Below are 22,892 nucleotides of genomic sequence, written 5' to 3'. Positions count from 1 at the left end.
CTGTATATAGGTTTTATTTTATTTTTTATCTTATATTTTGGAAATGTACATCCATATTTTTTCCTTTTAAATTTTCTGGGAGGGCCTCCAAGAGAGTGGAGCCCTAAGCTATAGCTTGTTCAGCTTATACGTAAATCTGGCACTGTTTACAGGGTTAAAAAATATATCTTCCTCTCATATTATCCTGCCTTTCTGTTTCGATTCCATATGCCAGCAGAGGGGGACACGATTAGGTTAGGTTGCAATTCCTAGGCAAACCAAAGTTGGGTGTAGGATAGTTGCAGCTCAAGACAATACAGATTCCAATGAGAGAAGGAGGGAAGAGAGCAGTTGGGTGCAAGTCCCCACACTCAGGAATGTGTGTCCTCCACCCCCCACCCAGCCAAAATGTCCATCAATCTGAAAGATCTCAAAATACTTGTGAATGAAATGGGAGCAAAGGCACAGGACCCCTATAAAAGTACCTCTCATTCCCTGTTTTGCTTCATTAGAGTGCAGATTTGTAAAATGGAGTGTCTCCATAACTCATGGGAAGCAGAGCTTCTAAAAGTGGCACATTCATTGTAGTGGGCCCAAGGAAGTGAAGCTCTCCCCCCAGCAAAGATTACATATGCAGGCACTTCCTTGAACTTCAGGTGCATGACTAAGACTTTATTGTTTTGTTAGGCATTTTAAGATAGTGGCTGGTTTTATGATACATCTTTTATTGTTTTATATACCTGTATCCCGTAAGTTGTGTTTTTTTAAATGCCACTGGTTGAAATGGTAGATGATTAAGCGGTGTAGAAATGTCTTAAATAAGAAATAAAATTGTGATGTAAATCAGTTTTGTACAGGTTCATACGGCAAAAAACATGGTATAACATTTATCCCAGGAGATCCCTCTGTAATGTTCTGAGTGTTGAGAGTGGGCTGTAGTTACGTCCTTTCTGGTATGAATATGAAATAAATTTTAATTTAATTTAATTTAATTTAATTATTTTTTCTACCCCGCCCATCTGGCTGGGTTTCTTTTCCAGTGTTCATGGAATGAGTCACTAGTATATATTTTTTTTTCATTCTTTCTGCCTTCTTTTGTCAGTTTTTTCCATTACAGCTATGGCTCAAGCCTCGATGACTCACTCATTAGTCATGTTCAAGTGTGCTGTTTTCCATTTCTTAAAAGGATACAATTAGCAGAGCCTAATTATTCTGACAAACAGTAACAACAATATTTAGCAATGGGTGGTGGCAGAGGTTGGGGTGGCTTACTTGTTCCTCAGCAATGGGGAATAATCTCATGATTGGAAAACCCTTATGGACTTTTTGCATGAAAAGGAAAATGAACTTGTGATATCTGGGTTTGACGACTAAAAAGTACGGAAAGTAGAAGAGTTGAGCGTTGTTGTGGAGCAAGGGTTTTGCATAAGCCTGTAAAGCTGATAGACTGAGCACCAAAAGTCTTCCCACCCCCTTTCTTTTCTTGTTTCTTCTATCTTATCTTTCTTTTCATTGTTATGTTTAAAAAAGATGCTTCATATTTGATGGAAACTGTTTTATATTACTTTTTCCATGCCCCCCCCCCCGCAAGCTTTAATGAAAACCTTTCAAAAAAAGAAAAGGGATTAATCTTGACTCAGCTGAACAGTCGGTAGAGCATGAGAATCTTAATCTCAAGGTCTTGGGTTCGAGTCCCATTTGGGCCAAAGATTACAGGGGGCTGGACTAGATGACCCTTGCGGCTAGATGACTCTACAATTCTATGATTTTATAATAAAGAAGCTACAATGAGGAAAGCATCTGAGCAGGTTTGGGTACCTCAAGCTGATGGGCCAGACATCTGGTCCACTGCCTCCACTCCTTACCCTGCTCCTAGCAGTTAGATCTATTTATAATAGTGTCAGCCTCCCAGGAAGAGATAATAATTAATGCCCTGGCTTCCTCCTGTGGTTTGATCTGCAGAAACCAGCAAGTGTAGATTTCGCTCTGGACATGTCTGCAGATGCAGATGCCACTCACAATGAGATTCATCTGCTATAACAGCAGAGCCAAGATTTGGGTGGATGCAAGTGATTTTATTCTCAAAATGCTTCACAAACAAGTCACAAAGAGCTGCCATTGGTTCTATCACCTCCTTTGGGCCAGGATGTAAAAGGCCCCATACACCCCAGAAAAGCTCTGCTGGATGACATAATGAGGATGCAATGGAGGCAGCAAAGTATGGCTTCTTTGCTGCCTTCACTGCCTCTAAGGTAAAGGGACCCCTGACCATTAGGTCCAGTTGTGACTGACTCTGGGGTTGCGGTGCTCATCTGGCTTTATTGGCCGAGGGAGCCGGCATACAGATTCCGGGTCATGTGGCCAGCATGACTAAGCCGCTTCTGGCGAACCAGAGCAGTGCACGGAAATGGCGATTACCTTCCCGCCAGAGTGGTACCTATTTATCTACTTGCACTTTGATGTGCTTTCAAACTGCTAGGTTGGCAGAAGCAGGGACCGAGTAACGGGAGCTCACCCTGTTGCGGGGATTCGAACTGCCAACCTTTTGATCGGCAAGTCCTAGGCTCTGTGGTTTAACCCACAGTGCCACCCGCGTCCCAGTGTTTGGTTGCATTCATATGGATCGTTTTTTGTTTGTTTGTTTGTTTGCTTTTGTATTTTGTAAATGGAGGCGAGTATGAGGCTTGGGATTCCTACTGTGGAGGGGCGAGGGAGGTATGGCGGTGGGGGCAGATGTCATAGGCGAAGGGGATCGAGATACGGATATGCTCGTACCCCTTCCAATCTGCGCCCCATCCCGAGAGACGAGGGTAGGGTGAGCAAGGATTACTCACCTCCGTCACTGGTGTTGTGCAATGCCAGGTCTATAGGCAACAAAACCGCCACCATGCGAGATTTCATCATCTCGCAGGGGGTCGACCTGGCTTGTGTGACGGAGACCTGGGTGCGCGAAGGGGATACTGTTACCTTACGAGAGATGGCGCCCCCAGGTTTTTCCGTCCTCCACCAGTCACGGACTGTGGGCCGGGGGGGAGGGGTGGCATTATTAATCCGGGAAGATTGTTCTTTCAGGGCTCTACCACCGCCATCGATCCCCGGCATTGAATGTGTTGGCCTAGTGTGGGGCTCCGAGGTGAGCTTGGCTGTCTGGCTGGTGTACCGGCCACCTAGCGCACCAGCAGCCACCCTGTCAGGCCTGCTGGAGGCGGTGGCCGGCTGGGCCTTGGAGTTCCCTAACCTATTGGTATTGGGTGACTTCAACATCCATGCCGATGCCACTCCCTCCTCACAGGCTCTGGACCTGGTGTCTTCCATGGCGACACTAGGGCTCTCCCAGTTTGTTTCGGGCCCCACACATCAAGCAGGCCACACGCTGGATTTGATCTTTGGTGTCGGTATAGATGTGATCATGTTTCCTTCGATCAAGGTGCCATGGTCTGATCACTATGCTCTGAAAGCCAGGATTGATGTTCCACCCCCACCCTGCTTAGGTGGCGAGCCGATTTGGGCTCGCCCGCGGAGGCTGATGGACCCTGATAGGTTCCGTCAAGCCTTGCGGGACCTTTCTCCCCCTGGCGACTCATTGACTGAGCTTGTTGAGGGCTGGAATACCCAGCTCCTGGCAGCCATCAATGAGATCGCACCTAAGTGCCCTCTGCGACCCCGTAGAAACCGGGCTCCCTGGTTTACTGAGGAGCTCCGGAAAATGAAGCGGGACCTCAGACGGCTAGAGTGAGTATGGCGGGGTGCCCGTGACGGAGCCTCAAGAACATCTTATAGAGTTTTTATGAAAACCTACGAGATGGCAGTGAAGGCCGCTAAGAAGTCCTACTTCTCGGCCTCCATTGCATCCGCTAGCTCTCGCCCGGCACAATTATTTAGTGTAATTCGGTCTTTAACGTCCCTCGAAGGACAGCCAAATTTAAATAATAATTTGACACACAGCTGTGAGGCATTTGCGAGCTTTTTTGCGGAGAAGGTCCTGTCGCTCCGCCATGACCTCCCTGCCAATTTGGATACAATAAAGGAACTGGAGGCCCCTCGACTGTCCTCGGGTCCGGTATTGGACCACTTTGACCGGATATCCCCAGCCGATGTGGACAGACTCCTCCGAGCTGGAAAGCCCACCACTTGTCCTCTCGACCCGTGCCCGTCTTGGCTGATTAGAGCGTGTCCAGACGAGGTGCGGGCCCCCCTGGGGGATATCATCAATCTGTCCCTTGGCACCGGGACATTCCCAGGGGAACTGAAGGAGGCAGTGGTGCGTCCGCTCTTAAAGAAAACATCATTAGATCCCTTAGATCTATCCAATTACCGCCCAGTTTCGAATCTTCCATTCCTGGGTAAGGTGATTGAGAGAGCGGTTGCTGAACAGCTTGGTAGGTTTCTGGATGAAACATCGGCTCTGGATCCATTCCAGTCCGGCTTCCGCGCTGGTCATGGGACCGAGACGGCTCTGGTCGCCCTAACAGATGATCTCCGCAGGCAGCTGGATCGAGGCGGGTCGGGGCTGCTGATTCTTCTAGACCTGTCAGCAGCCTTCGACATGGTCGATCACGAACTCCTGGACCACCGCCTTGCCGACGTGGGGATCCAGGGCACAGTCCTTCAATGGCTGCGCTCGTTTCTCTCTGGTCGGGGACAGAGGGTGGCGCTTGGGGGGGAACTGTCATCCCGCCACTCCTTGGTGTGTGGAGTGCCCCAGGGTGCGATACTCTCCCCGATGCTTTTTAACATCTTTATGCGCCCCCTCGCCCAGCTTGTCCGGAGTTTTGGGCTGGGCTGCCATCAGTATGCTGATGACACCCAACTCTATCTGCTGATGGATGGCCATCCTGACTCGGCCCCAGACACACTGATCAGATGCTTGGAGGCTGTGGCTGGATGGTTACGTGGGAGCCGGTTGAAGTTAAATCCTTCGAAGACAGAGGTCCTCTGGCTGGGACGGGACGATATGGGATTGAGGGGGCAACTCCCATCTCTTGCGGGGGTGCAATTAGTGCCAGCACCGTCCGTTAAGAGTTTGGGTGTAATCTTCGATACCTCCCTCTCTATGGAGGCGCAGATTGCAGCTATAACAAAGGCGGCATTTTTTCATCTCCGCCAAGCTAAGCAGTTGGCTCCTTACCTCTCTCGCCCTGACCTAGCCACTGTGATCCACGCGACGGTCACCTCCAGACTGGATTATTGTAACTCGCTCTACGTGGGGCTGCCCCTGAGACTGACCCAGAAACTCCAGCGGGTGCAGAATGCCGCAGCGAGACTCCTTACGGGGTCTTCGCTGCGGGATCACATTCATCCGGTGCTATACCAGCTGCACTGGCTCCCGGTGGAGTACAGGATCAGGTTTAAGGTGCTGGTTTTAACCTTCAAAGCCCTATACGGCCTAGGACCCTCGTATCTACGGGACCGCCTCTCCTGGTATGCCCCACAGAGGAACTTACGGTCTTCAAATAAAAACATCTTGAAGGTCCCAGGCCTCAGAGAGGTTAGGCTGGCCTCAACTAGAGCCAGGGCTTTTTCGGCTGCGGCTCCAACCTGGTGGAACGCTCTGTCACAAGAGACAAGGGCCCTCCAGGACTTGACATCTTTCCGCAGGGCCTGCAAGACAGAGCTGTTCCACCAGGCCTTTGGTCAGGGCGCAGCCTGACTCCCTCCTTTGGCAATCTTTACAATACTTTAGTTTATGGTTGCCATCAATTTTGATTTTAATTAATTCTTTGATGTTTTTATGATGTTGCACTATTTTAGTGTTGTTAGCCGCCCTGAGCCCGGCTTCGGCTGGGGAGGGCGGGATATAAATAAAATTTATTATTATTATTATTATTATTATTATCTTTCCTCCACTTGCGTTCAAGCCGTTTCCCAGCTTGTTTCCTCGTCCTAACTTCTGGAGTATACCAGGGGGCCAAACGGGCTTCACAAAGTGGGAGAGGGCTCTCAGAGCGATTGTGTCAATAGCCCTAGCCATTCAGGTGTTCCAGAGGTCACCCAGAGCTTCGACATGGGTGCCAGTCATATCAGCTAGAAAACCTCCCAGAACCGTTTGGAATCCCACTGGATCCATCAGCCTCTGGGGGCGGACCTTCCGAATAGGTTCCCCCGCCTCTGCAGAGGGGAAAAGTGCACTCCCATGGGTGGTGGAGTCAGAGCATGCCTGGCCCTTGTTCCAGAGTGAAGACTTCACCTGAAGAAAAGAGGAAGGCATTCTGAGCCAGGTGGGATTAAACATCTCTAGATTTAAGCGGGAGGGAAAGGGAAATTTTTCAGTAGCTGAAGGTTGGTGAATTTTGATACAGGGAACAAATGAGAGGGACTAAAAGCAATTTATTTTATTTTTGCACTGGACTACATATAAACGTCTTTGTTCTAATTTTGACGATGCCAACTTTGCTGATACATTTCTTCGATCCACTTTTTAAAGTGAAGCAGTCCTGGATTTGTATGCGGACTGGAGCACAGCTATCCATTGGATTAGACATGTCTTTGAATTTTGTGGCTCGGTTCCAGTACAAAAATGTGCATTTTACGGCAGACATGCATTTCTGAGCATACAGAATGTATATTTGGTTGGGTGGGATGGATGAGTACAAAATGTGTACTTTAGGAGAAAGGGCATACAATTTAGATGTGAAATCTTGCTGCTTTTTGTTATCTACAGAAAATGGTACAGAATGGATCTCTTAAGTGCCCACGAAGCTGCCATGCATTGGAAATAGGCAAAGCCACCAGTCCCAGATAGATAGGTTGATAGAGAGCTTACATACCGAGGGGTTCAATCCAGCAAAACTGAGGGTTTATCCACACTTCCTCTTGTCCTCCTGCTTTCACCTGGGAAAAACAACTCTTTAGCCTTCAAACAGAGCAAACAGCAATTTGGGTTTTCTTTGGATTGCTGTTTTGCCGTTTGCTCAGTTTAAAGCAAAAGAGCAAGTTTTCCCTGGAAAAGGAGCAGAAAAAGGGGGAACGGGCTCAGACCTGTGCCTTCTATGCATGGGACAAGAAAAAGTCTTGGTGACTTCATAGAAACGGCCATCTGGATCAGACTTAAGGCATATTTCGCTCACTAAGATGCAGTAATGGGCAGAGGATATAAAGCTTTTAGAGAGGAACCAGACACAAGTCTGTGGAGGTTGTAACCGTCAGTGCCTAATACTCATGAATGCTGCCTCTGTGTTCAGAAATCAACAGATGAAGCTTCAGCATGGAGAACACAATTGCTCACTAATGTCTGGAGACAAAGACTAAGTTACAGAACACAGGAGGAGGCGGCCATATAAGCTAGAGCCTGCCACTAAGCTGTGCCCTTTCAATAACATGGCAAAAGGGAAACCATAAAAGGCAAAAAGAGGGGACTGAAAAAATAGAGGTAAAGAACATGTTTGGTATGCAGAAGGTTGAAAGTTCAGTCTCTGACATCTGGAGACAAAGACGGAAGAGGTAGCAGATTCCCGTGGAAAAGTCTGAGCCCTTGGAGATTTGCTGGCAGTCAGAGTAAGGCAATACTGTGCCAGGTGAAGCAATGGTGAGTCGTATAAGACTGCTTCCTATGTTACACAGAAAAAAATGGGGGAAGATAGATGGTGACTATGCAGACAAAAGATTGTAGTGGAGGAAATATTTAGGTCAGACTAGATGTGTGCCTTTGTTTCAGGAAGAACTGGAAAATTGAGTGAATGTTGGTCACTTTTGTTATTCGTCATGAGCCAAGCACCATGGACAGAAATGACTCCTGAATGAACAGATAACAATTTATTTGGTTCCCTCTTCCCCTTGCTTGCCCTTCTGTTTTGATTACATCAGCCAACAAAGTGGGGCATGGCTAGGCTAGGCTAGGCAATTGTAGTTTGAGGCAATAAAGGAGGGAAGAGGGAAGGAGAGCAGTGTGTGTGTGTGTGTGTGTGTGTGTGAGAGAGAGAGAGAGAGAGAGAGATTGCAACTCCGCAGACCAGACTGCAACTCCCCAGACTGCAATTCCCCAGACCAGACCAGGCATAGAATTCTTTTCTTAAAATATCTGTGAATGATTATGGGAACGAGGCATACGAAACCGCCAACAGCCCCTATCACTGCTCATTCAGCTGCATGCAAAGTTATAAAAGTGCTTCAAAAACTCACAAATGTATTTCTTCGGTTATTGCTCTATGGCAGGCAACCAGCATCAAAAAGTGAAGGAGACCCATTTGGAGAAATCGTATAGGTTAATTAGTCACCAGCTTGTCAACCAGAGCTGGAGTTACTAGGCGGTAACAGAGGGCCACACCTAGAGACCCATTCCCAACCTCTGGATCCGTGCACCAGCAAACGTTGGTGTGCCATCAGGCTGAGCAAACCTACAGAGGGGTTGGGGTTGGGGAAGGGAGGTGGTGGTAGCCAGTGGTGTCACAAGGGGGGCGGGGGGATGGAGCACCTTGGGTGCCATGTCTGGGGAGGGGTGACAAGAAGGCACCCGGTGGGGAGCTTGCCCCGCCACCCCCCGAGTTTGGCGGTGCAAGCAGCCATCGTGCTGCCGCCGCATGTGGAGAATCTTCCGTTCACAACTGCAGATGCAAGTCAAGGATCCCACCACCCATGTGGCGTTCGAGCGGTGCCACTAGTGGGCGTTTCAGGATTCTAGGTGGGTGGTAGGGGGTTCTATGGCACAAGCTGAATCCTTCCATCGAGCACTGGTGGGCTGTAAGAAAATTTTACCATCAAGAAAGATGCATTAGTGGGTGGTAGGTATAAAAAAGTTCACTACCCCTGGTCTATACTGATGGGCAAAGGCTTTCCAGGCTCTTTTCCAGCACCACCATACCTTCCAAGTGCCCCGATTGTCCAGGGACAATCCTGGAATCATGAATCCTGAAAACATGGCTATTGATTTGTTTGTTTTGTTTTTTAAAATGCTTTTTATTAGATTTTTCCATTGTTAGTCATATACATAGTCGAATTCTTATTTTTAACACATACTATACATATTTATAAACAAGATATTTTTCATTATTCTTCCCCAGTGACTTCCCACCACCTCATTACAGCATGTTTTTCTTTTCTATTGTGTTGTTTAACTTTATTATGCTTATGTTACAAAATATATCTATCTAAATTGTGACTTTGTGAAATTTATTCAACACATATCAAGGGTTTGATCTGAGAACAATGCTTTCCCAAATAGCAATTTACACATTCCCATTCTTTTAAAAGTTTTTGGTAGGGTTGATACCTTATTGTCGCTGTCATTCTTGCCAATTCCAAATATTCACACAGTTTATTTTGCTATTCTCCCATTGTTGGTGTAGTCTCCCTTTTCCATTCCTTTGCAAATAAACATTCTTGCTGCGGTTGTAGCATACAAGAACGCCTTTTTCTTATCCTTTGGGATATTGATCAGCATAATGCCTAGGAGAAAGGCTTCAGGGTCACCCCCCCCCCCCATGTTTGTCTAAACATTTTTTTTTTAATTTGTCATAAACAGTATTCCAAAATATTTTGATTTTATCACAACCCCACTACATGTGGTACATTGTTCCTTCCCCCTGATTACACATCCAGCAAACATTTAATTTTGATTTATATATTTTAGCCAATTTGCTGTGGGTCATGTACCACCTATACAGCATTTTCATGAAATTTTCCTTTATTGTATAGCAGGCTGTGAATTTTTAGTCTTTTTACCACAATCTTTCCCAAACCTCCATCTGGATAGGATATCCAAAATCTTTTGCCCATTTGATCATCACTTTTTTGATCTCCCCATCCTCTACCTCCCAATCCAGCAATAATCTATATGTTTTTGATAATATTTTCCTTTTGTTCTGTAATAATTCCTTTTCTAATTTTGATATTTGTTTTTCAAATCCAATTTTCTTATCTAATTTAAACACATCATTTAATTGATGATATTGTAACCAGTCCATGCAATAATGTCTAATTACTTCAAACCCCTCCCCCAGTTTTAATTGGATTTCTTCTTCTTTTAGAATTTCTCTATATGTTGCCTAATTTGGTTTCATATTTCTTTCTCTTTACTGTAAAGGCCTCCATTGGTGAAAGCCACCAAGGTGTCTTTATATATACAAAGTCTTTATATCTGACCCATACTGTGCATAGAGATTTTTGAATTACATGGTTTAAAATACCCCTATGTACTTTTGCTTTATCGTAACCTAGATATGCGTGCCATCCAACATGCCTTCCGTATCTGTTGTCCCATCCTTCTTTGTCCAATATATCTGTATTTTTCAATGTCATCCATTCTTTTAGTCAACATAAACATGAGGCTTCATAATAGAGTTTCAGATCTGGCAAGGCGAAGCCCCCTCTTTCCTTTATATCTGTTAATGATTTATATTTAATTCATGGTTTCTTGCCTTGCCTGGCTACTGATTTGATCCCACATTGTCCCTATTTCCCCTGCCAGTGCTGCCACCACTGAGCTCAGGAAGGAGAATGAGCTGGCGCTTGTCTCGAGTGATGGCGGGAGTGGTGAGGGAGCACCCCGTTGCCTCTCTGTGTCTGCCACTGCAGGTGGGGAACAGGGTGGGGAAGGAGGTCCCAGGTTCATTTTAATTTGCAAACTGCCCTCAGAACTCAGAACATATAAATTCTAAATGCCTGTCATAGTCTGTGCAGCCTGAAAACCTCTTCTGTCCAGGATAGCACAATCTGCTGCAGGCATCTGAGCACATGTGCATCTTTAAAGCACACCTGAACATAAACTGCAACTGATGTGGAATAATGTGGATGTCTCCTTTCCCTAGGTTCATCATCCCTATTGTGCTCCTCAGTCTTCGATCTGACCGTTCTCACAATGCATATACTGCAGATCAGCGCTGTGATTTGTGCTTTCATCAGCCTTGTCCTCCTCCTCATCGCCCTGGGCTCAGACTACTGGATGCAAAATGACAAGGAGAACAGTGGCCTCTGGGTAGATTGCCGTATTATGTCTCCACTGAATACTTGTCTTTCATTATTTATACTTGAAGTACCAGGTAAGTTCTTCTCTGTCTTGTGCTAGGAGTACTTAAGGTGCGGGTATTCCAAAGCTGATTGAACTGATGTTCATTTCTAAGGTATGCAGTGGGGGGGGGGGGGAGTTGATCCTTCCTCAACCCTGGGTGCCAGCACAAAATGGCTGCTGTGGATGGGTAGCTAAAAATTAAAAGGAGATGGTAGTTCTTACCACTGAGGCTGGATCTACACAGATATGAAAAATGCTATAAAAACACTATAAAAAATATAGCTCCCAATGCTGTTTACCATTGACAACGGATCACTGCTCTACGGTGCCCTCTCATGTCACATTTTAAGAACATATTTTTAACGTTATAATTGACCAGTGTACATGAGTCCCCACTTTCCACAAAAAAACCCCTCTTGCCTTTGATTTTTAATATATGTTGTCAGGAAGCCATTTTTTTTTTGTCTGCCAAGAAGCCCCTACCTTATATACAATCTTGCATGTTGCAAAGGATCCTGGGAGTGCTTTGGATTGCACTGTGATGGCCTGGGATTCAGACTCGGATGCTGAACCCGAGGGATCCCAGCCTGCACAGGATTCCCCGCCTCCAGAACCAGCTGAGCTAGGGCTGGGGCATGAGCCTGAAGGGTCCTCACCTGTGCTGGATCTTCAGGTGCAGGCATCAGCTGAGTCTGCTCTGGCTCCTGAGGTGATGGAGGACCCATTGCCTGCAGGTGCTCCACTCTCAGCCCTGTCAGAGGGAGCTGAGGTTGCCTCTGGGTCCGGTAACCCTCCAGCCTCTCCTGAGCTGCAGTTAAAAGCCAGCCAGCTCCATTCCCAAATTGCGGGAGCAACATTGTTGGTTGCTAGTTCCTGCCTGAATCCTGTCCTGCTTTATTGCCTGAGCTCCTGACCCACCCTGGTTCCCTGCTTGTATGCCTGTTCCTGACTTCACTTGACCCTCTGCCCTGCACCCAGCTTCAGCTACTACAGACTACCAGGAAATCGTGCCCTCAATGTATTTAAATACTTTTTTGTTGATGCATTTAACCTTGTTTCTTTCTCTTCCTTCCTTCCTTCCTGAAAGCTTACCTTGATGCTACCCGAACCTTCATGTTCTTCGGTGTGATTGCTGGAGCCATCTCTTGCATTTGCCTTTGTGGCAACTTCTTTTCCTTCCAACTTCGCTCCATCTCCAAGACCAAGAGCTCAGCTATAGCCAGCCTCATTGCAGGTATCATGGGGGTTCTGAACATCTACGTCCACACTACGCCCAAGCCCCTGAAACCCCAGGAATCAGTACCCTGCTAACCCAGAAGTAGTACCCTGTGTTAAGAACTTTGCTTCAGGATGAGAACAGAAATCGTGTGGTGGCGGCGCGGTGGCAGCGGGAGGCCACATTAGCTCAAGTGGTGCTTCAGGTTAAGAACAGTTTCAGAACAGACCTCCAGAAGGAATTAAGTTCTTAACCTGAGGTACCACTGTATAGGGAGGGTGGGTGGGTGATCCGGTGGATGAAGCGAAACAGAAGAATCTCAACACAATGTACAGTGGTATATATCTATCCCTTGGAAGCAATTTCTGCAACCCCATTGGCCGGAACAGGTCCCATGCTTCCAAGGGACCAATTGGGTAGCTGTGGCAATCCAAACATAGCTGCCTCAGAAACAGAAAGTCAGTTGTGGTGACTTCACCGCAACACATGGTCTCTGGGAGGAGAACCCAATTTCACAAAACGCTATTGGCAGAACTAAGTTATACTCAGAATAGACCCACTGAAATCGATGGATTTGATTAAGGGTGCAAAGCAATGCCCTCCCCACTCTCCACCTCCAGTTTCAGAGTTACAAAAGATAGGGAGGAGGATGCAAGGGCTTTCATAGCCCTGCCAGGGCGGCTGCTTTTCACTTGCTATGTTGGAGTAAGAAAGCAGCCGTGTGGGGTTGCTTCAAAAGCCACACTGTGGGGAGCAGTGGCTTCCATTGAATGAAAACCACACTTCCCTTCTTGAGTATGGCATGCTTCTAAAACCTTCCCTCTTTCATCTCATGCTGCCACAGCCAATTGGGCTGAGGAATTTGCCTGGCAGGAATAACAACACTGGGAGATGGCCAGCTGGACCGCTGGTAGATCTGTGCCTCTGGATCCTGGGAGTATGAGCCACTCAGGTGGTTGGCAGAGGAGCCAGCAGAGCGGGGCAGTGGCTGCCACCTGTTCCAGCTGTCCCTCTAAATTTCACTTAGACCACCCATCTACCACCTCTCATCACACTCTATATTTGATCGCCACCTGTCTCTGTTCAAGTGAACTGCAGAGTGATGGCACATTTACCTTTTTATTATATGTTACACATACTGTAAAAGGATAGCCAAACAACTGCATAGGGCTTTGTACACTAATTTTGAACCTTGCACAGGGGCTGATTGGCAGCCAGTGCATTTCTTTCAGCCACAGTATATATGTCAGTCATATTATACTTCAATGAGTAGTTGATCCTCTCCATTTTGCACTAACTGTAGCTTCCAGCTCAGCATCAAGGATTTAACTAACAAGTAGCTTGATATCCTAATATATTTTTCTTCCTAGCTCTTTGTGTCATGATTGGCATGGCCATCTACACAGGGCAGACAGCAGCAGTAATCAGCAGTTCTTCCTGGTATTATGGATGGGCTTTTGGCTTGGGCTGGGCCACCTTTCCTCTCTTCCTTATAACTGGTGAGTATTTGTTGAATGGGAAATGCTGGAAATGTACATCTTTATTTAAAGGTTTACCTTTGTGTAGAGTAGTCTGCTGCGTTATTTAACTCAGAACAGTTTGGGGCTGCTCTACAGTGTGTCCATTTGAACACAGATGAATGCAGGTGTGTGTTCCCTGTAGAAGATTCAAAATGCACCTTGTAGTTCTGTGGAAGAGAATATATTTTTGCCCTCTAGAGCGGCAAGTTTGTGACCTCATGGATGAGGAAGCGAGGTCAGCAGTCCAGATCTCTTGGATGGAGTTTTATTCTGCTCCCCCTGTTGCCCTAACCAGCCCCTTTTCTCTCCTGACAGGTGGGCTGGCTTTTGCCTTGGATAGGGCTGTGTCAACAGCAGCATGAAGAAAAGGCTGTACATCCACTTCAGATGACACCTGGGGCACACAGACCCAGAAGTTGTTGAACTTCTGTTTTGTCTTTTTGTCCAAAGTTGTTGATCTTTCTTTGCAAAATCCCTAAGGATTTTTGAGCTATCTTTCCTGAAATTTGAGCTATCTTTACTGAAATTTGCTGAGATCTACACTTCTGACATGAACCGAATACCTGCTATGTCTGGGAAATTCCGGATGTATGGCAACTTTAATGACAAAACTGATATTGTTATAAGCCTGGCAAGGTGGTTAAGAAACTCCAATTGGTGGGGGAAGGATGATTAAAGTATCATATTAGCTTAATGTATGCTGCTATTACCAGATAAGAATGATGATGAACATTATTATAATTATTATGTAAATTTATTTATTTTGTTTTTTCAAATTAAAAATTTACAATAACATATAAATATACAATACAGAAATAAGATTCCACAGAATCTCCTGGAGTTCCCTCCACCCATTTGTGGGTCCTATTGTTAGTCCTTTCCTCCTGCGTATTCTATAAAAATCCAAATGTTTTGCATCTTCCTTGTGTCCAAAATTCAGCATTAAACTACAACTGTTATTCCAATCCCACTAAAAATGTTTTAGCTGTTTACAATGGTTTTTAATATAGATTATAAATTTCCCCCATTCCTTATTACAATTTTGGTCTTCCTGATTTCTGATCCTTCCAGTCATTTTTGCCATTTTGGCATAGTCCATCAACTTGATCTGCCATAATGATGAACAATATTATTATTCCTTCAGTAGCTGGGTTAAAGATAAAGAATGAGTCAGCCAGGCATCTTCTATTCATCAAGCTAAAAGGAAGGTCTATGAATTAAATGATATGCCTCTATGTTTCGTATATTTTGTAGGAGCAAATGACTTTTGTGATTCTTCTGTTTATCTTGCTTACCTTGTGGCCGCAAGAAAACATATATATATATATATATATATATATATATACAGAGAGAGAGAGAGATTCTGAAGCCTGGTTATAAGGGTGAAAGTGTGGGTTTGGATTTAGAATCAAGAGGTCTAATTTTGCTCCCAGCAGACTTCCCTGCAAAGTCATAGGAAGCAATGGAACCTCTCTCGTCTCCATCCCTTGACATGTGGCTCTTTCTCTCCCCCATGCAAATTTTGGGCGAAAAGCAGTTCTTCTGGCATTTGAATCTGACTTCTTGGATGTGACTTTCTCTTTAACAGAAGGTTCCCACACACAGCCTATTTATTCCTCCCAATGTACTTGCAGAAAACTTATGTGGAGGTTAGATCATTCAGCATCCATCCTGATCTTTCTTGGGGAGTCATATTACAATAAGCATTCATCCTGCCTTCGCCCTGATTTGTTTGTCAAATGTTTATATGTGTTCCCAGTAATAATTCACTCATTTCTCACTTGTCAATGCATTTCCCAGCACTCCTCCCCAACCACACAAAGTCTGGGTTTTCCCCACTGAATTCCATTCAGAGTAGATTCATCGAAATTAATGAGCCTATGTTATAGGTTAACATTGGCTATAACCCTGATTTCTTTATTATTATTATTTTTAAAAATGGATCCCCCCCCCAGGTTAATAGATGGCTTTAACCCACATTATTTATGTGCAACCCCAAATTTAGGGTACACAGTCTGGAGGCACCTTGAGTAAGCTTTCTAAATTTACCTCAAATGGAAGTATTTGGAAAAACAAATACCCACTACACATGCTTAATTTTTCTCTCAGTGACTGCTGTGTGCAAAATGATTTTAAAAATAAATGAAATAAACACAACATCCAAATACTCTCAGAGTTTCATGAGTTGCTCTCAAACAGGGACAGGAAACCTGTGTTTGGCAGATTCTTCTCTTCATTTAACACAGAGTTGGCACTGTGAAGCTTACAGTCTCTGAATTATAGATAAGTGGAGAGGAAGGATTGTGATCCATCTCTAGACCAGGGTTTGCTAAAGTTTGGTCTCCAGCTGTTGTTGGACTACAACTCCCATCATCCCTAACTGCATAGCTGGCAACCTTCCCTTTTGTTGCAGGAAATTCCCTTATTCCAGTGCCGTTTCCTGCTGCTTCCCGCTTCTATCCCGGATTGTTAGATATCCCATAGACTGTCCCCGGGACAGGTGACGCTGCTGACCCCTTATTTTGAAATCTGAAAGTTGACAGCTATGCCTAACTAGCAGGCCCAGTTCTACGGAAAGCAGAAGAGTTGTGTGTTATTGTCGAGCAAGGGTTATGCATATGTCTGTAAAGCTGACAGAGCACCAGAAGACTTCCCACCCCCTTTCTTTTCTTGTTTCTTCTTTATTTTCTTTCTTTTAGTTGTTATGTTTTAAAAAATGCTTTGTATTTGATAGAAATTGTTGTATATTGCTTTTTTCTGTGCCCCCCAGGTTTTAATGAAAATCTCTCCCCCCCCCCAAAGCCAATGGGTATTGATGTTGACTCAACTGAACAGTTGGTAGAGCATGAGAATCTTAATCTCAAGGTCTTAGGTTCGATTCCTATTTGGGCCAAACAATGCAGGGGGTTGGACTAGATGACCCTTGCGGCTAGGTGACTCTACAATTCTATGATTTTATAATAAAGAAGCTACAATGAGGAAAGCATCTGAGCAGGTCTGGGAACCTCAAGCTGATGAGCCAGACATCTGGTACACTGCCTCCACTCCTTACCCTGCTCCTAGCAGTTAGATCTAATTATAGTAGTGCCAGCTGGCCAGGGGGAGATAAGAATTTATGCCCTGGCTTCTTCCTGTGCATTTAGCTGTGGTTTGATTTGCAGAAACCAGCAAGTGTAGATTTCGCTCTGGACATGTCTGCAGATGCAGATGCCACTCATAGTGAGATTCATCTGCAATAACAGCAGAGCCAAGATTTGGGTGGATGCAAGTGATTTTATTCTCAAAATGCTTCACAAACAAGTCACAAAGAGCTCCCGTTGGTTCTATCACCTCCTTTGGGCCAGGATACACCCCAGAAAAGCTCTGCCTGACGACATAATGAGGTTGCAACGGAGGCAGCAGAGTGTGCCTTCTTTGCTGCCTTCACTGCCTCTAGGTCGGCTCGATAATGAGCCCTTACCAGTGTTCGGGTCTTTCCTCCACTTGTGTCCTAACTGTCTCCCAGCTTGTTTCCTCGTCCTAAGCTCTGGAGTAGTCATGAATGCTGCCTCTGTGTTCAGAAATCAACAGATGAAGCTTCAGCATAGAGGACACCTTACCAGTGTTTGGTTGCATTCATATGGATCTTTCCTCCACTTGCGTTCAAGCCATTTCCCAGCTTGTTTCCTCGTCCTAAGCTCTGGAGTATAACGGGGGGGGGGGGGGGCAAATGGGCTCCACAAAGTAGGAGAGGGAGCTCTGGCTGATCGTGTCAGCCAGAGCTTTGACAGGGCGCCAGTCATATCAGCCAGAAAACCTCTTAGAACCGTTTGGAATCCCACCGGATCCATCAGCCTCTGGGGGCGGACCTTCCGAATAGTTTTCCCCGCCTCTGGCAGAGGGGAAAAGTGCACTCCCATGGGTGGTGGCGTCAGAGCATGCCTGGCCCTTGTTCCAGAGTGAAGACTTCACCTGAAGAAAAGAGGAAGGCATTCTGAGCCAGGTGGGATTAAACATCTCTAGATTTATGTGGGAGGGAAAGGGAAATTTTTCAGTAGCTGATTTTTGGGTGAATTTTGATACAGGGAACAAATGAGAGGGACTCAATGCGATTTATTTTATTTTTGCACTGGACTACATATAAACGTCTTTGTTCTAATTTTGACGATGCCAACTTTGCTGATACATTTCTTCGATCCACTTTTTAAAGTGAAGCAGTCCTGGATTTGTATGCGGACTGGAGCACAGCTATCCATTGGATTAGACATGTCTTTGAATTTTGTGGCTCGGTTCCAGTACAAAAATGTGCATTTTACGGCAGACATGCATTTCTGAGCATACAGAATGTATATTTGGTTGGGTGGGATGGATGAGTACAAAATGTGTACTTTAGGGGAAAGGGCATACAATTTAGATGTGAAATGTTGCTGCTTTTTGTTATCTACAGAAAATGGTACAGAATGGATCTCTTAAGTGCCCATGAAGCTGCCATCCACTGGAAATAGGCAAAGCCACCAGTCCCAGATAGATAGGTTGATAGAGAGCTTAAATACCAATATCCAGCAAAGCTGAGGGTTTATCCACACTTCCTCTTGTCCTCCATCTTTCCCCTGGGAAAAACAACTCTTTAGCCTTCATTCAGAGCAAACAGCACTTCGGGCTTTCTTTGGATTGCTGTTTTGCCGTTTGCTCAGATTTAAAGCAAAAGAGCAAGTTTTCCCTGGAAAAGGAGCAGGGAAAGAAACGGCCATCTGGATCATACCTAAGGCATATTTCGCTCAGTAAGATGCAGTCATGGGAAGAGGATATAAAGCTATTAGAGAGGAACCAGACACAAGTCCATGTATATTGTAACCGTCAGTGCCTACTACTCATGAATGCTGCCTCTGTGTTCAGAAATCAACAGATGAAGCTTCAGCATTGAGAACACAATTGCACACTAATGTCTGGAGACAAAGACAAAGTTTCAGAACACAGGAGGAGGCGGCCATATAAGCTAGAGCCTGTCACTAACCTGTGTCCTTTCAATAACAGGGCAACAGGGAAACCATAAAAGGCAAAAAGAGAGGACTGAAAAAATAGAGGTAAAGAACATGTTTGGTATGCATATGGTTGAAAGTTCACAAAATATATAACATATCTATCTAAATTGTGACTTTGTGAAATTTATTCAACACATAATAGCAATTTACACATTCCCATTCTTTTTATAGTTTTTGGTAGAGTTGATACTTTATTGCTGCTGTCATTCTTGCCAATTGGAAATATTCACACAGTTTATTTTGCTATTCTCCCTTTGTTGGTGTAGTCTCCCCTTTCCAATTCTTTGCAATTAACATTCTTGCTGCGGTTGTAGCATACAAGAACACATTTTTCTTATCCTTTGGGATATTGATTCACATAATGCCTAGGAGAAAGGCTTCAGGGTTTGTTTGTTTTCCCAAATGTTTGTCTAAACATTTTTTAAAATTTGTCATAGACAGTATTCCAAAATATTTTGATTTTATCACAACCCCACCACATGTGGTACATTGTTCCTTCCCCCTGATTATACATCCACCAAACGTTTGATTTTGATTTATATATTTTAGCCAATTTTCTGGAGATCATGTACCACCTATACAACATTTTCATGAAATTTTCCTTTATTCTATAGCAGGCTGTGAATTTTTAGTCTTTTTGCTACAGTCTTTCTCAATCCTCCATCTGGAAATGATATCCAAAATCTTTTGCCCATTTGATCATCACTTCTTTGATCTCTTCGCCCTCTACTTCACAAACAAGCAATAATCTATATGTTTTTGATGATATTTTCCTTTTGTTCTGTAACAATTCCTTTTCTAATTTTGATATATCTCATTTTCAAATCCATTTCCCCCCCTAATTTAAACACCTCATTTCATGGATGATATTGTAACCAATCTGTACAATAATGTCTAATAGCTTCAAAATTCTCCAGTTTTAATTGGCTTTGTTCTTCTTTATATGTTGCCCAATTTGGTTCCATATTTTTTCTCTTTACTGAAAAGGCCTCCATCTCTATACTGTGTATAGAGATTTTTGAATTATACGGTTTAAAACCTCCCTATGTACTTTTGCTTTATCGTAACCTAGATATGCGTGCCATCCAACATGCCATCCGTATCTGTTGTCCCATCCTTCTATGTGCAATATATCTGTATTTTTCAATGTCATCCATTCTTTTAGTCAACATAAACATGAGGCTTCAAAATAGAGTTTCAGATCTGGCAAGGCGAAGCCTCCTCTTTCCTTTCTATCTATTATTCATGGCTCCTTGCCTTGCCTGGCTACTGATTTGATCCCACAATGTCCCTATTTCCCCTGCCAGTGCTGCCACCACTGAGCTCAGGAAGGAGAATGAGCTGGCACTTGTCTCGAGCGCTGGTGGCAGCAGTGAGGGAGCACCTCGTTGCCTCTCTGTGTCTGCCACTGCCTGCCTCCTCCCTTGGGCAGCTCATAGCTGTTTCTGGAAAGCGGATGTGTACTTTACATATTATACATAAATTGTATTGCACTAAGCAATACACATGATGTATAATATATACCCTTTATGAGAACAGGGTGGAGAAGGAGGTCCCAGGTTTTTTTTAATTTGCAAACTGCCCTCAGAACCCAGAACATGTAAATTCTAAATGCCTGTCATAGTCTGCGCAGCCTGAAAACCTCTTCTGTCCAGGACAGCACAATCTGCTGCAGGCCTCTGAGCACATGTGCATCTTTAAAGCGCACCTGAACACAAACTGCAACTGATGTGGAATAATGTGGATGTCTCCTTTCCCCAGGTTCATCATCCCTATTGTGCTCCTCAGTCTCCGATCTGACCGTTCTCACAATGCATATACTGCAGATCAGCGCTGTGGTTTCTGCTTCCATCAGCCTTCTCCTCCTCCTCATCGCCCTGGGCTCAGACTACTGGCTGCAAAGTGACAATGCGAACAGTGGCCTCTGGGTAGCTTGCGGCCCTATCTTTTCGATCTATACTTGTTACTCACCTTCGATTAATGCCGTACAAGGTAAGATCTTCTCTGTCTTGTGCTAGGAGTACTTAAGGTACGGTATTCCAAAGCAGATTGAACTGATGTTCATTTCTAAGGTTTGCAGCAGTGAGGGACCTAGTTGATCCTTCCTCAACCCTGGGTGCCAGCACAAAATGGCTGCTGTGGGTGGGCAGAAAAAAATTAAAAGGAGATGGTAGTTCTTACCACTGAGGCTGGATCTACACAGATATGAAAAATGCTATAAAGACACTATAAAAAATATAGCTCCCAATGCTGTTTACCATTGACGATGGATCACTGCTCTACAGTGCCCTCTCGTGTCACATTTTTACCGTTATAATTGACCAGTGTAGATGAGTCCCCACTTTCCACATAAAACCCCCCTTGCCTCTGATTTTTAATATATGTTGTCAGGAAGCCAATTTTTTTTTTGTCTGCCAAGACGCCCCTACCTTATATACAACCTTGCATGTTGCAAAGGATCCTGGGAGTGCTTTGGACTGCACACTCAATTTGCACTGTGCTCTTGGCAGGTTTACTGGGCCCCGATGTCACTCAGTGTGAATTGGGTGTGTCTTTTTTCAGTTCTGCGAAGCTGTGCATTGCAGAAGATGGGTGGCATTGGGCAAGTTGCACAGAAGAGATGTTTCCCTACCACAGCTAGTCTTCAAGTTGGCAAACCTATGATAAGCTTCAAAGGATACTTAGAACAATACAGACTAAACCAGTTTCATCTCCTGATGGCATCTCTCAGCAGCTTAACAGAGATATGAACCAGCATGGGGGAAAGAATGAACCCCTGTGGAGTGCAGTGGGTTATGCAACAGGCCAGTAACCATGGTGCTGAGTAACAGGAGGCCAGCCCATTAGGGGAAATGGAGCATTGGTCCACCAGCGTCTGTCTGCTTTCAGCCAACACCCACCTACCACGGGTTGGCTGTGTCTGACATTCCCTCTTGCTCCACTTACTTTTGGTCTTCCTGCCATCTGCCCTACCAGTACTCATATGCATCAGCCACCACTGGTGACATCCCCCCTTTCAGGACTGACCAAGCAGGTAGGAGTAGAAGCACCATCAGGAAATTGTGCCCTCAAGGCATTTAAATACTTTTTTGTTGTTGTAGATTCCTTTAAATGTGAATATTTATTTTGACTTTTCTATTAAAAAAATACAGATTAATTCAGAAACAGGACAGAGAGCATGCAAAACTGGTATGTGTCAGATAAAAACTGATCTACCCATCCCTGGTGGAAAGTATTACATGGGATGTCTGCAGGGCTATTGTCAAATCCCACAGATGCATTTAACCTTTTTTCTTTCTCTTCCTTCCTTCCCAAAAGGTTTCTACCATGCTACCCGAGCCTTCATGTTCTTCGGGATGATTGCTGGAGCCATCTCTTGCATTGGCCTTTGTTGCAACTTCTTTTCCTTCCAACTTGGCTTCATCTCCAAGACCAAGAACTCCGCTAAAGCCAGCCTTGTTGCAGGTATCATGGAGGTTCTGAGCATCTGCGTCCACACTAAGCCCAAGCCCCTAAAACCCCAGAAATCAGAGCTGTAGACACTTGCAGCCAATCGGAAGCCGTGTCTTGGTTGTCCAATGTTTTTGGAAGTTGAACAGATTCCCTTTGACAACCAAGGTATGACAGTATAGAGCTTTGTACACTAATTTTGAACCTTGTACAGGGGCTGATTGGCAGCCAGTGCATTTCTTTCAGCCGCAGTATATATGTTGGTCATATTCCACCTCAGTGAGTAGTTGATCCTCTCCATTTTGCACTAACTGCAGCTTCCAGCTCAGCATCAAGGATTTAATTAACAAGTAACTTGATATCCTGACATATTTTTTCTTCCTAGCTGGTTGCGTCCTGATTGCCATGGCCATCTTCACAGGGCGTACAGCGGCAGCAATCAGCAGTTCTACCTGGTATTATGGATGGTCTTTTGGCTTGGGCTGGGCGACCTTTCCTCTCTTCCTCATAACTGGTGAGTATTTGTCGAATGCTGGAAATGTACATCTTTATTTAAAGGTTTACCTTTGTGTAGAGTAGTCTGCTGCGTTATTTAGCTCAGAACAGTTTGGGGCTTCTCTACAGTGTGTCCATTTGAACACAGTTGAAAGCAGGTGTGTATTCCATGCAGAAGATTCAAAATGCACCATGTAGTTCTGTGGAAAAGAATATATTTTTGCCTTCTAGAACGGCAATTTGGGACCTCACTGATTAGGAAACGAGCT

At 44.8% G+C, this 22,892-nt stretch overlaps 1 protein-coding gene across 1 annotated transcript in view; it reads left to right on the top strand.

Moving 5' to 3' along the window:
• Positions 1-22,892, top strand: part of LOC308484478 (protein NKG7-like) — a 102,736-nt gene that overhangs the window by 79,548 nt on the left and 296 nt on the right. The window contains exons 2-4 of the mRNA XM_081019470.1: positions 20,440-20,670; positions 21,997-22,143; positions 22,514-22,642. Coding sequence (XP_080875596.1) covers positions 20,490-20,670; positions 21,997-22,143; positions 22,514-22,642 — 457 coding nt within the window. The 5' untranslated portion in view covers positions 20,440-20,489. The remainder of the gene's footprint in view (positions 1-20,439; positions 20,671-21,996; positions 22,144-22,513; positions 22,643-22,892) is intronic.

The sequence above is a fragment of the Podarcis pityusensis genome (assembly GCF_964106645.2).
Source record: "Podarcis pityusensis genome assembly, chromosome: 8".
NCBI lineage: Eukaryota > Metazoa > Chordata > Lepidosauria > Squamata > Lacertidae > Podarcis > Podarcis pityusensis.
Note: the sequence above shows the minus strand (reverse complement) of the source record. Positions and strands in the feature narration are given on the sequence as shown.